General features: G+C 39.3%; 1 protein-coding gene across 1 annotated transcript; it reads right to left on the reverse strand.

Moving 5' to 3' along the window:
- Positions 1-7,707: 7,707 nt before the first annotated feature.
- On the reverse strand, positions 7,708-8,181 carry LOC146719630 (uncharacterized). The gene has a single exon (XM_085489930.1). It carries the CDS (start codon positions 8,179-8,181, stop codon positions 7,708-7,710), a length of 474 nt encoding a protein of 157 aa, XP_085346056.1.
- Between the last annotated feature and the right edge of the window lie 7,215 nt (positions 8,182-15,396).

Below are 15,396 nucleotides of genomic sequence, written 5' to 3' on the forward strand. Positions count from 1 at the left end.
ATTCTTACTGCTAAGCTTAAAACTAGGCGCGCTTGACGTAATTGCTATGCTTAAATTAGACGCGTTTACAATGACTGAACGCTTAAAATTAATTGCGCGCGTGCGTTGAAAACAAAAATAAAATTTGCGGTGTATAACGTTTATGATAACTTAAAAGCTATTTGTTTCCTTGGACCAGAATAAGCCTTTGGTAGTGTTTTATATACATCGGTAGATTGCGGAGTGTCCTCTACAACAGGTACGCTAGTATTGTCACATAAGAAGTGTGCAGGCTTGAGCCTTTCGACGGAAACCGACTGAGGTTTGCCGTGGATTTCAAGCGTAAAGACTTGATCGGAGTCTTGTTTTAGAACTTTGAATGGGCTGGTATACGGTCGTTCAAGGGGTCTTTTGACCGCGTCGCAGCGCAAGAACACGTGAGTAAATGAGTATAAGTCCTTAAAGCGAAATGGGCGTTTTTTAGTATGGTGTGTTACAGGAATGGGTTTCAATTGACGCATGTATTGACGGAAATCTTCAACAAAGATTTGTGGTTCAGAAGTGAAGTCGTCGTGTAAGAAAAATTCACCTGGCACGCGCAAGGTTGTACTATAAATGAATTCCGCTGGCGAAGCGCCGGTGTCTAAACGTACGTGGGTGCGTAAACCGAGTAAAACTGTCGAAAGCACGCTAACCCAGTCGGGGGTGTCATGACACATAATGGCTGCTTTTAGCGTACGGTGCCACCTTTCAACTAAGCCGTTCGCGGCTGGGTGGTACGCCGTAGTACGGATTTGTTTACAACCCGCGAGAGATAACAGAGCGGAAAAGAGTTGTGACTCGAATTGAGCGCCTTGATCTGTAGTAAGGATTCGTGGCGCGCCGAATCGCGCAATCCAATTATCGAAGAACGCTTGTGCCACTGTCTTCGCTGATATTTCGCGGAGAGGAATAGCCTCCGGCCAGCGTGAAAAGCGATTTATAAAAATTAAACAGTATTTATAGTTTTGACATGTAGGCAGGGGGCCTATAATGTCCATGTGCACGTGATCGAAACGCGCGTCAGGAGCGATGAAATGCGCGGGGGTTTGTTTAACGTGCCGTGTAGTTTTACATTGTTGGCAGTGTACGCACGCTCGAGCCCATTCCGCGACGTCGCGGTGTAAATTAGGCCAAATATAACGCTGACGAATTATACGATCGGTGACTTTCGCATTCGGATGCGCGGGGTCGTGGAACATGTCAAAAACTCACTTTCTAATCGATGCTGGGATGTACGGACGGATAGCTTCACTTGACATTTTACAGTATAATTCTGTGTGAGACGTTCCCCAAATTAGTTTTTTAAATTTGAGAGAACAATTATCGGACTTGAGCAAATGTTTGAGCTCGTCATCTTGGGCCTGTTGATTTGCTAAGTCGACTAGTTCAACTTCCACGGGAAGACGTACGGCTTCTATACATGATAAGATGTCTGCTACCGTGTTGTTATCGCCTGGTAGGTATTCTATGACAGTAGTGAATTGCGCGATAAAGGACAATTGTCGTATTTGCCTAGGCGCGGCTTTGTCGGATCGTTGGTTAAACGCGTAAATTAAAGGTTTATGGACTGTTAAAATTTTGAATGGGCGACCTTCCAGAAAATGTCTGAAAAATTTAATTGCTTCATAAACTGCTGTCAGTTTGCTATCGTACGCGCTGTATTTCTGTTGAGCTGGGGTAAACTTGCGCGAGAAGAACGCGAGTGGTTTTCACGAATCGAATAGTTTTTGTTCGAGGACGGCTCCCATCGCAGTGTTCGACGCGTCTGTAACTGTGCGCGTTTCAGCAGTGTCGGATGAATGACTTAGTAACGCTGCATTTGCTAGGTCCTGTTTGGACTTTACGAATGCAGTTTCAGCTTCCGAAGTCCACGCTATTTCGCGTTTGTCATTTTTACGCGAATCCAACAAGAACGCGTGGAGCGGAGCTTGTACGTTTGCGGCGTGCGGAAGACTACGTCTATAAAAATTTAACATTCTTAGGAAGCGTCGTAATTTTGCGATTGTGTGTGGCTTAGGGAAATTTTGAATCGCCGTGACCTTCTCCGTGGTAGGTCTGAAACCACGTGGGTTGATAAGATGTCCCAGAAAGGTTATCTCTTCTACGCCTAATCTGCATTTAACAGGGTTTATGAATAATCCGAACTCCTTAAGTCTACGAAAAACTGTGCGAAGATGTTTCTTGTGCTCCTTTGCTGACGAGGAAGCTATAAGAATATCATCTATGTACGCGAAAACGAAGTCGAGATCTTTGAGTGCGCGATGAATATACCGTTGAAATGTTTGAGCGGCATTGCAAAGACCGAATGTCATTGAAACATATTCAAATAAGCCGAAAGGGGTAATGACCGCATTTTTTTGTATGTCCTCGTCTGCTACAGTTATTTGATGGTACGTTCTGAGAAGATCGATGGAAGAAAAAATTTTCTTGCCCTGTAAATTTGCAGAAAAATCGTGTAAATGTGGCACTGGGTATTTATCCGGAATTGTTACGGCGTTTAATCGCCGATAATCGCCGCATACACGCCATTCACCTGATTTTTTTCGAACTAGATAAATTGGACTAGCCCATGGGCTGCTAGACGGCCGACAAATTCCTAGTTCAATGAGGTTTTTGAACTCGGCTTTAGCAGCTTTTAATTTGTCCGGTGCCAAACGACGAGGACGTTCTGCAGTGGGGAAACCGTTTGTAAGAATATGGTGTTCAACGCCGCTGGATTTTTTACAGATCTGTTGCAAAACACCGGTGATTTCTGGGAATTCCGCGAGGATGTTTGCGAAACTATTTGAATGGTCTATCGTAGAAAGACATAAGTTCGGAACGGTACTAATACTGCCATTAGTGAACAATTTGGTAGTGCTATCAGTAAGACGACGCCTACTCAGACTAACATCTAACCCGTAATGTTTTAAAAGATCCGCGCCGATTATGGAGATTGGGACGACTGCTAAACGAAAATTCCACGTAATTGCTCGGCGGAGGCCGAGATCTAATGTGAGACGACGCTCGCCGAACGTGTCGATGCGTGTATTATTTGCGGCGAACAGCTTGAGTTCTGAAGGAGCTTTTCTCTGCTCGGGGGAGGCGGCTAAAACCGATATTTCTGCGCCCGTATCTATTAGGAAACGATGACCAGAAATACGATTGTGAACGTGGAGACGATTATACCGAGTTCCACCCTTTTCGACCGCCTCAAATCGAGAAGGTGTATTTAGTTTTCCAACGCTTCTGTTTCTTTCCAGGTACACGGTTTATGGCAGACCTTCGCGTTGAGGCCGTATTTTTTATGCGCGAAACATAAGCCCGGTTTGGCGTCGGATTTTTTTCGTCGCGTTGCTTAGAATTGGTACGCAGACGCGAGGTAGGACGTTCTCGTCTGCGTTTTGCCATTTTATTTTCGATTAACGCGTTTAAGCAATTCTGATAGTTGACTCGCGATGTCAGGCTGAACGTTTCGATTACCGCCGCCGCGCGTTTTAGGCTTGCGCTCCTTTGCTTGTATGGGCTCTATTGCCAAATCCTGATTGCTGATGTCAGCTATCTTGTCTGCGATTTCCGCGATTTTTTGAAGGTCCGGTTCATTCATCGCTACGAGGATTGCTCTCTGAGATTCCGGCAATTGTTCTAAAAAAAGTGATTTCAAAACTGACGCGCTGCATTGGCCGCCGTTTAGCTGACGCATATGATTAAGAAGATGCGACGGTTTTCTCTCACCGAGCGCCTGGCCTTTCAATAGCTGTCGCAGGCGCGCTTCCGGTGATACCGAGAACACTGACAAAACTCGTTCTTTAATGATTTGATAGAAATTCTCGGGAGGGGGATCTAACGTAATGAGATCACTGACATGCTCGACGACCTCGCTCTCCAACGCGCTTATTAGGTAATCGGCTTTGGTGCGATCTATTTTACAATTTGCCACTCGAAATGTCGCTTCGACTTGCGCGAACCATGTTTTAGAATTATGGCGCCAAAATGGCGGAATTTTCGGCACGCGGTATGAGTTAATCTGCGCGTCGGCGCCGTCTGACTGATCCGGTGACGACATCATGCTCTAACTACATGTATTGTACGCGTCAAAGCGACGCAACGACACGAGCTAAGAGTTGCGCAAATTATGTTCGAGACGTGTAACGATACGAGGAATTGCCCGCGATAGTCGGAACGGACTTACTTTACGCTCGCGTGAGTCGTTGTCGTGGATTCTGTCAGGCCAGTTGTCTGGGAGAGATAGACTCGTCAGCGGGGCGAAAAGATGGCCGCTGTCCGGAAAATGATCTCGATCGAAGGATGATGAAATCCAAAATGGTCTTGGCCGTGTGATGGTTCGCGGGTCCTGCTCGATAGCCCCTCTCTGATCGTAGCTCGAATCGGGTCGCCGTTTCCTTGATGAGCTTCAATACGGGATGGTTTTGGATATGATCTCGAGTGTATGTGGGATTGAATCGGCTCTTGCGCTTCTTACGGCTAGGATATCCAAGACTTCTCTTTCTGTGCTCTGCGTATTTCTTCGTCCTTTATTTGCTTGACGAACGTCGGGGTCACCAATTGTGGGGTCAAGTCTATGTTTACTTGCTTTGACGTGGATGCCCACAATATCCGATAATCAGAGGGAAATGAATTTGAGCACTGTGAGTATTGTAATTAAAGATAACTTGTATTTAACGTCTGTACTTTACAATGGACGAGCCGTGAATAATCTTGTCTCTGATGCACGTCTTTTCTTGTGCGTTACTTGTCGTAACTACTCGCCTGACGACCTGGTCGGTCGGTAACGGAGTACGGTGTTGGTATCGGCATAGCCTACATCGTCGTCCGCACATAGGTGGACGACATTTGTAGCTAACCGCGTCGGCGAGATACAGCAACTGACGAAAGGATTAGAATGGTGTCATGTACCATCGGCAGAGAATCCGGCGGACGCGGGGGATTAATCTATCAGAACTCGTCGAATACTCGATGTGATGGAACGGGCCGTTGTTTCTCGGAACGGCGCGTTGGCCGACCAAGAAAATCGCCAAAATATCAGCGGAGAACCCCGAACAAAAAAAAATAGCTACGACGGTGACGGTTATTGAGTGGCCAACTATTTTAAAATTATTAGATAAATACTCAAGTATCGAAATATTGCGAATCATAGCATATTGCTTGCGTTTTATTAAGACACATCAAGTTAGATATGACAAGGTGGCCATGTCTCATTGCGATACAACAGCGTTGCGAACGTTAGTCAGAGTCACACAAAGGGAAGCGTTTCGAGCGGAATATTGCGCTATGAGCGAGAATCGGATAACTAGTTCAAGTAAAATTTTATCCCTGGCGCCGTTTCTCGACAACGACAAAATTATTAGAGTCGGAGGCAGATTGCGAAATTCTGCATTGCCATATAAAGCTCGCCATCCGATGCTACTGCCAAAGGATCGCCTCGCCACGTTTCTTATAGAAAAAAAACACTTGCGGAATATGCATGCGGGTCTACAGGTCATGATGTGCACGGTGCGTCAACAATTTTGGCCCTTGGCAATGTGATCGGTAACACACAAGATTTTGAGAAAATGTATTATTTGTTTTAAATGTAAACCGATTGCATCACAGGCATTAATGGCGAATTTGCCAAAAAATTAAATAACTCTGTCCAGGCCGTTTGAATTTACAGATTTAGATTATGCCGGTCCGATATCTTTAAAAGAGGGCAAGCGACGCAATGCAAAAATGCATAAGGCTTACATTTCCATATTTATGTTTTTCAACGAAGGCCGTGCACCGATGCGTTTTTGGCGGCATTTAAGCGGTTTATTTTGCGTAGAGGCAAACCAACATACTTATATTCAGGTAACGGTACTACCCTTGTCGGAGCAAGCCTATGGGAAGCGGCCGTTAAATCTGCAAACTTTCATTTATATCAAGTAATGGATAATGCGAACTTAACATTAGAAGAAGCACGAACAGTTTTATGCGAAATCGAAGCGGTAATGAACGACCGCTTATGCCGTTAAGCAAAGATCCAAACGATTTTTCATATATTACACCGGGGCATTTTTTGATTAGCATAGCATTAAACAGTTTCCTTACACCCGATTTAACGAACGAAAAAAAGGGCTGTTTCTTGTCTTTGCGTACGGGCGATTTTTTCGTCGCACGCAAATTGAGGCGCTGGTTTGCTCCGAGAGAGCGAGAGGCAGAGCGGAAGGACGAGAACGAGACAGGCGTTGAGACCGGAAGAGAAAGAGCTTGAGTTCAAAGTCGGGAGAGATAGGAACGCAGCTAAGACGCAGAGAAGGAGAAAATCAGCAAGAAATTGATGTTACTGAGAGAGAAACTTGTAAGGAAGAGCATAAATTGAACATTGTGCGTTATCCTAACGAAACTAAATTTTTCGTTAGGATTAAGTATCTGTGCACAAGGCACCAAATTTTACTTGGTCACGGCCAAGATTTAGGGTTATTGAAATTAAATCTCAAATATGAGATTATTTCATATTTTAAATCTTGGCCGTGACCAAGTAAAATTTGGTGCCTTGTGCACAGATACTTAATCCTAACGAAAAATTTAGTTTCGTTAGGATAACGCACTGTCATCCGTGAGTTGGCTCTTACTGCCTGTCTTATATCTTTAAATTTATATTTATATTACAGAGCCTTGTTAAAACTCTTAGTTGAACATTGTCTTTTCGCGTTCACGAAAATGATGTATTTAATTATCAAAATTAAATTTTTATAACGAATGCACAAGTCTTATTGATAACTTTTTTAAGTTCTCCTCGATCGCACTTTGAAGAGTATCTGAGCTCACGTTTGGTCGAAATCGCTGCGTTTGCTCGATTTAACTCACATGAAGAAGGATTCCCGTTTTTCACTGGCTTATATATATATCGCAAAGATCGCGAAAATTCTCGGAAGGGAATTCTTGGAAGATCGACGGGAATCTCGAATATGCGTGATATCTAACTTTGTCGAGAGTCGGGTAGACGACTCTCCTGATACAATAACAATAATTGTCAGATCCGCAGGAAACAGATTGATTTATGACCGTGATGTTTATTGGTTGCTTGTTTGGAACAATGAAACCAAAACAGAGCGAACAAGTTTTCGATAATCACTTAAGCTAACATGTGGACGAAACAATATATATTCAAAAAAATGGGATGTACAATGTAAGAAATGAACGAGCACAAAAAAAGTATCAACAGCACAGAATATTGCATAAATATTTTTCCGAACTTTAACATATCGCCCGCCTTGAAACGATAGTTTCGAAGTGCTTAATGGAAAGAAAACGAATTGTATTGAGTCGAGGCGGAGGATCTGTGAATTTCAGAAATTACATAAATCGGCAGAGTAAGTCGCTTTACAATTCAGTTACGCTTGCATGCTTTCAATATCGATAGGAAGCAAACAGAGCTTCACGATAGAGCGTTTATATTCGGATGTAGCGGTCTTTACCGTCACGACTCGCGCGACATTGTCAACTCCTGGGTGACACTTAATGACGCGACCTAATTCCCACTTGCACGGTAAGAGTTGGTGGTTGCGGATGAGAACTAGTTATCCAACTTAAATTTGATTTTTGCTACACGCCATTTGACTCTTTGTTGAAGCGTGTTTAAATAATCGGTTTGCCACAGCTTCCAAAACTGTTCTGTTAATTGACGCACTACTTGCCAACGCATCAAACGATTTTCGTTGAAATCTAATAGCGAAGGTTCCGGATAAGCGGTGAGAAGTGCGCCGGAGTAAGTGGCTCGTAGTCGTCGATGGAATCAGTGAGAGGAGCGAGCGGCCGGAAATTTAAACACGCCTCTATATTGCAAAGAAGCGTTTTGAATTCTTTAAACATCATTGTATGAGATCCGAGTACACGACGCATGTGATATTTTACGCTTGGCATGCCTGATTCCCACAAATCTCCGAAATGAGGAGCGGAAGGTGGGATAAATTTCCACATAATTTGTCGGGATGCCGAATAGTTGAGAAAATTCGGATCTTTGATTGCTGCTCGAAAAGCCGCAGCTAATTCGTGATCGGCGCCGACAAACGTGGTTCCGTTATCGGAATATACAGTTTCCGGTAGTCCACGTCGAGCGCAAAATCGTGAAAAGGTGCCTAGAAAGGCAGGATTTGCATATCCCTCAACAACTTCGAGATGCACTGCTCGAGTCGCCATGCATACAAAGATTGCGATGTACGCTTTTACATCTTTGTTATGTCAGCGGAATATACGTATCGATACTGCCGCCAGCGAAGAATAACTGCTGCTAAATCGTTTTGCAATTTAGGGCCAATTAATAAATGATCGTTTAAGGACGTTCCGTTAGTCGTGCGGCTAGATGTGTTAAAAACGACTCTTAAGGGAATACTGGAGTGACGACCGAACTCTGACGGATGATTTGAGAAGTCTTTTGTTTTTTTCCTTTTTTTATCGACAAAATATGAGATTAGATAAACTATAAATCTATTTATTGGCTATACGGATTGTTTTTTACCCGAAATTAGAATGCTCCGCATTTAGTATTAATAGTTTAGTATTAGTATTAATACTTTTGTACAGGAAAAAGATTTATCAATCTGTATAGTTTCATATTTCTTGATTACAGAATTATGAATTTTTATTCTGTAATCAAGAAATATGAAACAACACAGATTGATAAATTTTTTTCCTGTACAAATTAAAGTATTAATATTAACAAAGTGCAAAGCATTCTAATTTCAGGTAAAAAACAATCCGTATAGTCAATACATAGATTTATAGTTTATCTAACCTCATATTTTGTTGATAAAAAAGGAAAAAAATAAAAGACTTCTCAAACCATCCGTCGAAGTTCGGTCGTCACTCCAGCATCCCCTTAACTAAGTCGTACTACTGTCTTCCCGAATTATTGGATGGTGAAAAATATAGACGCATTTCGAATCTAACGTGGAGTGTGATACCCGTTACATATGTCCGAGTCGTTCGTACTTGTCTAGGAATTTGGTATATTCGGTTTTTAATGCGGAATTAGTTGCAAACCGTCGTTGTAATACATTAAAATAGTCGTGCCGCTACATTGTATGATATTCACCGATTTCAATCGGAGGTCCTCTTTTGAAGGGTAAACAAACGATGTATCTCCCGTCGGAGTCTCGCGAATAAGTTGATTGAAAATGATTTTCGCATTGTTGCTCTTCCGGAGTAAACGGAGTTTGATTAGAAACATATTCGATTTCCCAAAATCTGCGAAGCTCTTGATCGAGAGACAACGCAGTCGAGCTATGCTAAACGGTGATGATTTGCTGAGGCGAAGACGGAATTGACGTACGGCCCGAGAGAATCCAGCCGAGAATCGTATTTTGAGCGCTCAGTTGACCGGAAGTACATTTTCGAATTTCGAGCAGCAATTCGCTGTACAAATCGGCTCCGATTATCACATCAATGGATTCGGAGCTTAGAAGATCGGGATCTGCTAGAGAGAAATCGGCTAAATGATTCCATAAAACATTCGATATGGTAGTCAATGGCAAATAGTTTGTTAACGATTTAAGAATCGCCGCCACTACGGGGACCGACTTGTTAACCGGCGAGATTTTGATTTGCGCGGCCTAACGGTATTTTCCCACATCGACGCCTCCGACTCCGGAGAGCGAGATTGGCATTTTTACGCGTTTTAATTTTAACGTGCTGCTAAGTCGTACGGTGATAAAGATCATTTCTGATCCTTGATCGAGTAGCACTCTGACGATGACATTTCTATCTTTGTGAGAACTCAGGTTACACATGCAGTGGCGAGGAGAACCGAAGGTCGGGACCTAACGGTCGAACAAAGCGCAGTAACAGCCGCGGTATCGAACGGTTCCAATTGAGAGGTTGAGTGCGATGTAGCACTGTTTTCGGTTGAAGAAGAAGCCGAGTTAATATGTAGCATGGAATGATGTTTTTTCTGGCATATTCTGCAGGAATATTTGCTTGTGCACGATTGCACTGAATGTTTTGAACTCAGACAATTCAAGCATCTATTTGCGTGTTTGATCATTTCCATTCGTTAACTCAAACTCTTTTTCACGAATTTTGTACATTTATTTATAAAATGAGATGCTTTGTACAATAGACATATGACGTTAATCGTTGATGCAGTTGTACTCGTAATCTTTGGGGAGCGCGTTTGCGCATTAGAAGCCGTCAATTCCTCGAGAGCACGAGCGCGAGTCGTGATAAAACGATCTAAATCATCATACGTGGGAATTGTTGTATCGTCGCTTCCTTTTAACTTCCATGCCTTTCGCGTAGCATGATCCAGTTGTTGAGACACGCGGCACACTAAAATATCATTTAAGATCTCGTCGGATGATCGGTCTAAGTTTTTCAAAGACGTGATAGCGCGATTTGCCTTGTCGCGTAACACATTAAGTTCGACTGCATTTTTGCGCGCAACACTAGGCAAATTATGAAGAGCGGAGACGTGTACTTCAATTAATCGCCTTTTATTTTCATAGCGTGAAATTAGCATTTTCCACGCTACATCGAAATTGTCTGCCATGATCGGAATGATTCGGATGGACTCGAGAGCGCGGCCAGTTATATTGGATGCTAGGAAATGCATCCGAGCGAAAGCAATAAGGTCCTTATTTCCGATAATGAGCAATGTGAAGCGATTGCGGAAACTTTCCCACTCGTCATAGTTTCCGGAAAACGGGGGGATTTTTATTGGAGGCAAATGCGACAAAGAAAAGGTCGAGATACAGTCACCGTTGCTGGATACACGGCTGGATGACTGGATGGGGTCACCGTGCGGTTCGATATCCTCGAGACACTCGGCCATATAATATAGTGTTCTGATAGACATCCTCGTGGGTGTCAAACAGTTGATCCCGGAAGTATGCCACCGCATCGCGCTTGTCCTCTGGGATGACTTGCAGAAGCGCCGTGTGGTTCTGAATGTATTGTATCTATGTTTCCTTCAATGATGTCACTCGTGATCGGATTTTAGCTGCCGTGTAATTATTTTTCCCGATCTTTTTAAAATTGTCGAGCGAACAAGCGACAGAATGAAAAAGCGAGTTGTTTTTCACACAGTTTACTTATGGTTTTGACTCAGAATGTCCCTTCAGTCACACGACCCGTCGATAAAGGTTCCACACAATTTGCCTCACAAAATGTCATATTTTTCGAAATTCCCCCCCCCTCCCTTTCATTTTCGACAAATCTGATTACATGATTTTGAAGTACATTAAAGACCATAAAACTTTTATTTGAAACTTTTGTTTATATCTCTTATCGCTTCGACGGTATTCGCTGAGAAATAAAAAAATCGATTTTTTTCAAGAAGGTGTTTCACCCCCTTAACGGTCGACTCAGCACTTATAAAAAAATACGTGTCTCCTATTTTGATCTAGACTACAACATATTCAAAGCTCATTAAAATCGGAGGGGGACACTTCCAACCCTTTCCTTGTAAGTACATTCAGATCTTTTTTTAAATATTCCAGAAGTTTATTCTATAGATAATTTATATGATTGAAGTTTTGTAATAAGATAATTTTTGGTATAAATTTTAACTGTTCAGAAAATAATTCACGAATATCACGATTGTGCATCAATACGAGAAACATTGTAGCTACTAAGTGCTAGCATATTTGATCATGCTATAAAATATGGTTTTATTTACCGTAGTATTATGCTTCTATAATTCGTGGGGATCATAGTAACAAATTCATGTAGTTCCTTTTTTTATTGTCTCCACATACAATACAATACAATACATATATTAGATACGTCATTTACATACACGTTATTTTCGTGAATAACATTCTTGTACGCGCCAATTATAAATACCACGATCAATGAATTTGTTATGTACAGAATTATTATTTTGTTGATGACGTTTCATATACATATTATAATATTCGCGTACTATTTTATTGTTTTGTGATAAATCTTATGAGAAAATATAGGAAAATCGATGCATACCGAAACCATTACGCTTGAAATGAATAAACATAACACAAAATTGTTCACATACATCAAACGTATTATTTTAAAACTGTTGAAGGTTATAGAGTAAAATTTTACAATTTCTTTTAAATCGGATAAGATGTTGCGGGATAATGGGTGGTAGTCCATAGCTATCGAAGTAGTATCCGACGTTATCTTTTCCAACATACATGGCGATCCAGTGATTTCCTGATTTTGTATGTCATCAGTATTGGCAATAATAGCTGCGGATTTACTCCAAATACGAGGTACCTCATCCGCTGCGTAAATACCAATGTTATCGCATGGGATATTTCGTAAAGCGTTCCTTAATTGTAAAGTATTTATAACAACCAAGAATTATTTACACAAACATTGTTTTTTCAATTTCTATTATCCTGATGATCGTTCACCACTGCCTCACGTTTACACCATGTCATAGAGATCGCTGGTGTGGGCGGTGAAAAAATTGGAGTTAAAGATTTAGAGTCTAAATATTCATCATCTTGAATTTATTTGGTTATATGTAGTGCGTTATTTAATGCACTTGTATATTCCTTATTATCTGTTTTGGTTTTTATAGCATGGGTGAGGCAATGTTGTTGTACTTGTGGTAGTTGATTTAATGAAGGACATACCACCTCATCCTCCAGATTTATAATGTTTCTACTGGTAATACGATGAAGCAACTCTGCCTTGTCTTTACTTCTTACAAATATTCGGTTGGAGAGTCGTGCGAATGTCCGCAAATAACGACATAAATTTTTATACGGTGTATTCCCTTCGTACCATTCGATACTATAGAAATGTTTACTAAGTTAGTTATTTTGTGTCTTCGAACGCTGTAGTAATTGTTAAGAATGTCAGTTTATCGAGCGCCTATCGATAGTGACTCTCTCGGTCGATACATGTCGCGCGCAGTAATACAGGAAAGAGGGAACCACTTGTGAAATGATACCAAACTCCTCTTTATTATTTTTGTATATATGTTCGACATTCCTCGTGCTTGCTGATGTCGTACAACACGTGAGCAGTCACGTCTTTTCATTTTTCTTTTAATCTAAAGTTCAGTTTTTAGTTTCTTATCTTTTGCGGGCGGTATTTCTATGTACACTAACGTCGAAGGAGAATAAATATTGTTTCCTATATATATATACATATATACTGTGTCCTGTCTCTACACTCGATCATAATCCTCTGAGGTTATGAGCCTAGACAACGCCTGAGACAGTGACTCGTCAAGAAAAATCTATAGTGCTACCACAGATTAATAGACAGATCGCCAAAGGTCTGGATGAAGGAGAGACCAGCATTTCTCACTGATTTCAGCGCCATATCGTAGTAGTGATCAATGCAGTAACTATTAATACGTTCCCAAGATAAGAGCGTCTCATGCTCATGAACTCGTCCGGCGACATGTACGAGATTTATCTTTTCGTAGCGTTCGCGTATTTCGGAAAGGACAGAATTTTATGATGTTATAAATAAATAAATAAATAAAATATTAACCTGACCTATTATAATTATTTTTTAATAAATGTTTCATTATTATTATCATCTAAGTCTAAGTCGTTTAATTAATTTTTAGTTTTTTAATAATTAATTTAATTTATTCTAATCATTTTAATATGTGAAAAATACTAATACGTATACGTTTTATAATGAATTAATATATTTCGAGAGTCGAATTATATATTTTTAATAATATAAAAGTGTTCAAAAATTATATTTGACTTTTAATTTTAATTATTTTAGCAAAGAGTTCCAAAATCTCTTACACACATAATAGGGATTTTGTTTATCCATATAATTCGCAATTAAGTATATATGTTAATTATTAATTTTAATAAAATACAAAATTAAAATTAAAGGTCAAATATAATTTTTGAACATAAATATATTTAATTCGTTATAAAACGTATACCCGTGATAGTATTTTTCTCGTACAAAAATAACTAGAATAAATTAAATTACTCATAAAAAAATAAAAAAATAATTAAATAATTTATATTATATATGATAATAATAAAACATTTTATAAAAAAAACAGATTCAATAAATATAAGTATATATATAACATGTACTTATATTTATTGAATCTGTTTTTTAATAAAATGTTTTATAAGCTTAGAAAACTTGACTTTGACGTAACTAGCAAATTTTATTTAATTATTTCACGACGGTTTGACGTAATAAAATGTTTTATTATTATTATATAAAATATAAGTTTAAATTCTTTAATTAATTTTTAATCTTTTATGATTAATTTAATTTACTCTAATTATTTTTGTACGATAAAAATACTATCATGGGTATACGTTTTATAATTAATTTAATATATTTGTGTTTAAAAATTATATTTGACCTTTAATTTTAATTTTTATTTTATTAAAATTAATACTTAACATATATACTTAATTGCGAATTATATGGATGAAAAAAATCCCCATTATGTGTGTAAGAGATTTCGGAACTCTTTGCTATAAAATAATTAAAATTAAAAGTCAAATATAATTTTTGAACACTTTTATATTATTAAGAATATATAATTCGGTTCCCGAAATATATTAATTCATTATAAAACGTATACGTGATATTATTTTTCTCATATAAAAATGACTAGAATAAATTAAATTAATTATTAAAAAACTAAAAAGTAATTAAACGACTTGGACTTAGATGATAATAATAATGAAACATTTTATTAAAAAAAGATTCAATAACTAGTAGGTCAGGATATAATTTTTTATTTATTTATTTATAACATTATGAGCTATTAAGCTCATCATCTCGTTCGCTCTCTGTCTTGCTTTCATTCGGCAAGTCACAAACGATATATGATACTCGTATGTTCCTACTTCAATTCTCGAGAATCTGAAACAAACGAAACTCGTGTCCAATATACAGGGTGTCCGGTAACTAACAGACCAATGATTACAAATGGATTCTTTGGTCAATTTGGGAACGATTTTTCCTCAGCGAAAATGTCGAAAAAGGTCATCATTTTTTACAACTTTCCAATCTTTGTCATTATGTATCTTTATAACTAAGCCTTAAATTAAAATTTTATTATAGTAAACTCTACCTGAAATTAACTGAAGAATGTAATTATGTTAGACTTTTAACTCCAAAACGTTTAGTTTTCAAAAAACCTATTTTTTTCAATCGCTTATAACTCGAAAATTATTGACTTCTCAACATTTTTGCTAAGGAAAAATCGTCTCCAAATTGGCCAGAGAATCCGCCCGTAATCATTGGTCCGTTAGTTACCGGACACCCTGTATATATTATATAAAAGTGTATAGCACGTCAGAAGCTTGTGAGCTTACAGCGATAAGTAAAAACAATTGCGTATCTATTTCATTACGTTTATCTGTTTAAACGCGCGCTTTAATTTTTCCAACGTTTTTGCCTGTTTATATTTTAAAGGTCCTC

This window comes from Nylanderia fulva, unplaced genomic scaffold, assembly GCF_048542155.1.
Source record: "Nylanderia fulva isolate GAGA-0341 unplaced genomic scaffold, ASM4854215v1 Scaffold91, whole genome shotgun sequence".
NCBI classification, from domain to species: domain Eukaryota; kingdom Metazoa; phylum Arthropoda; class Insecta; order Hymenoptera; family Formicidae; genus Nylanderia; species Nylanderia fulva.

Bases quoted from the DNA above. Each gene is read 5' to 3' on its own strand.
- LOC146719630 (XM_085489930.1), bottom strand. From the start codon at position 8,181: ATGGCGACTCGAGCAGTGCATCTCGAAGTTGTTGAGGGATATGCAAAT.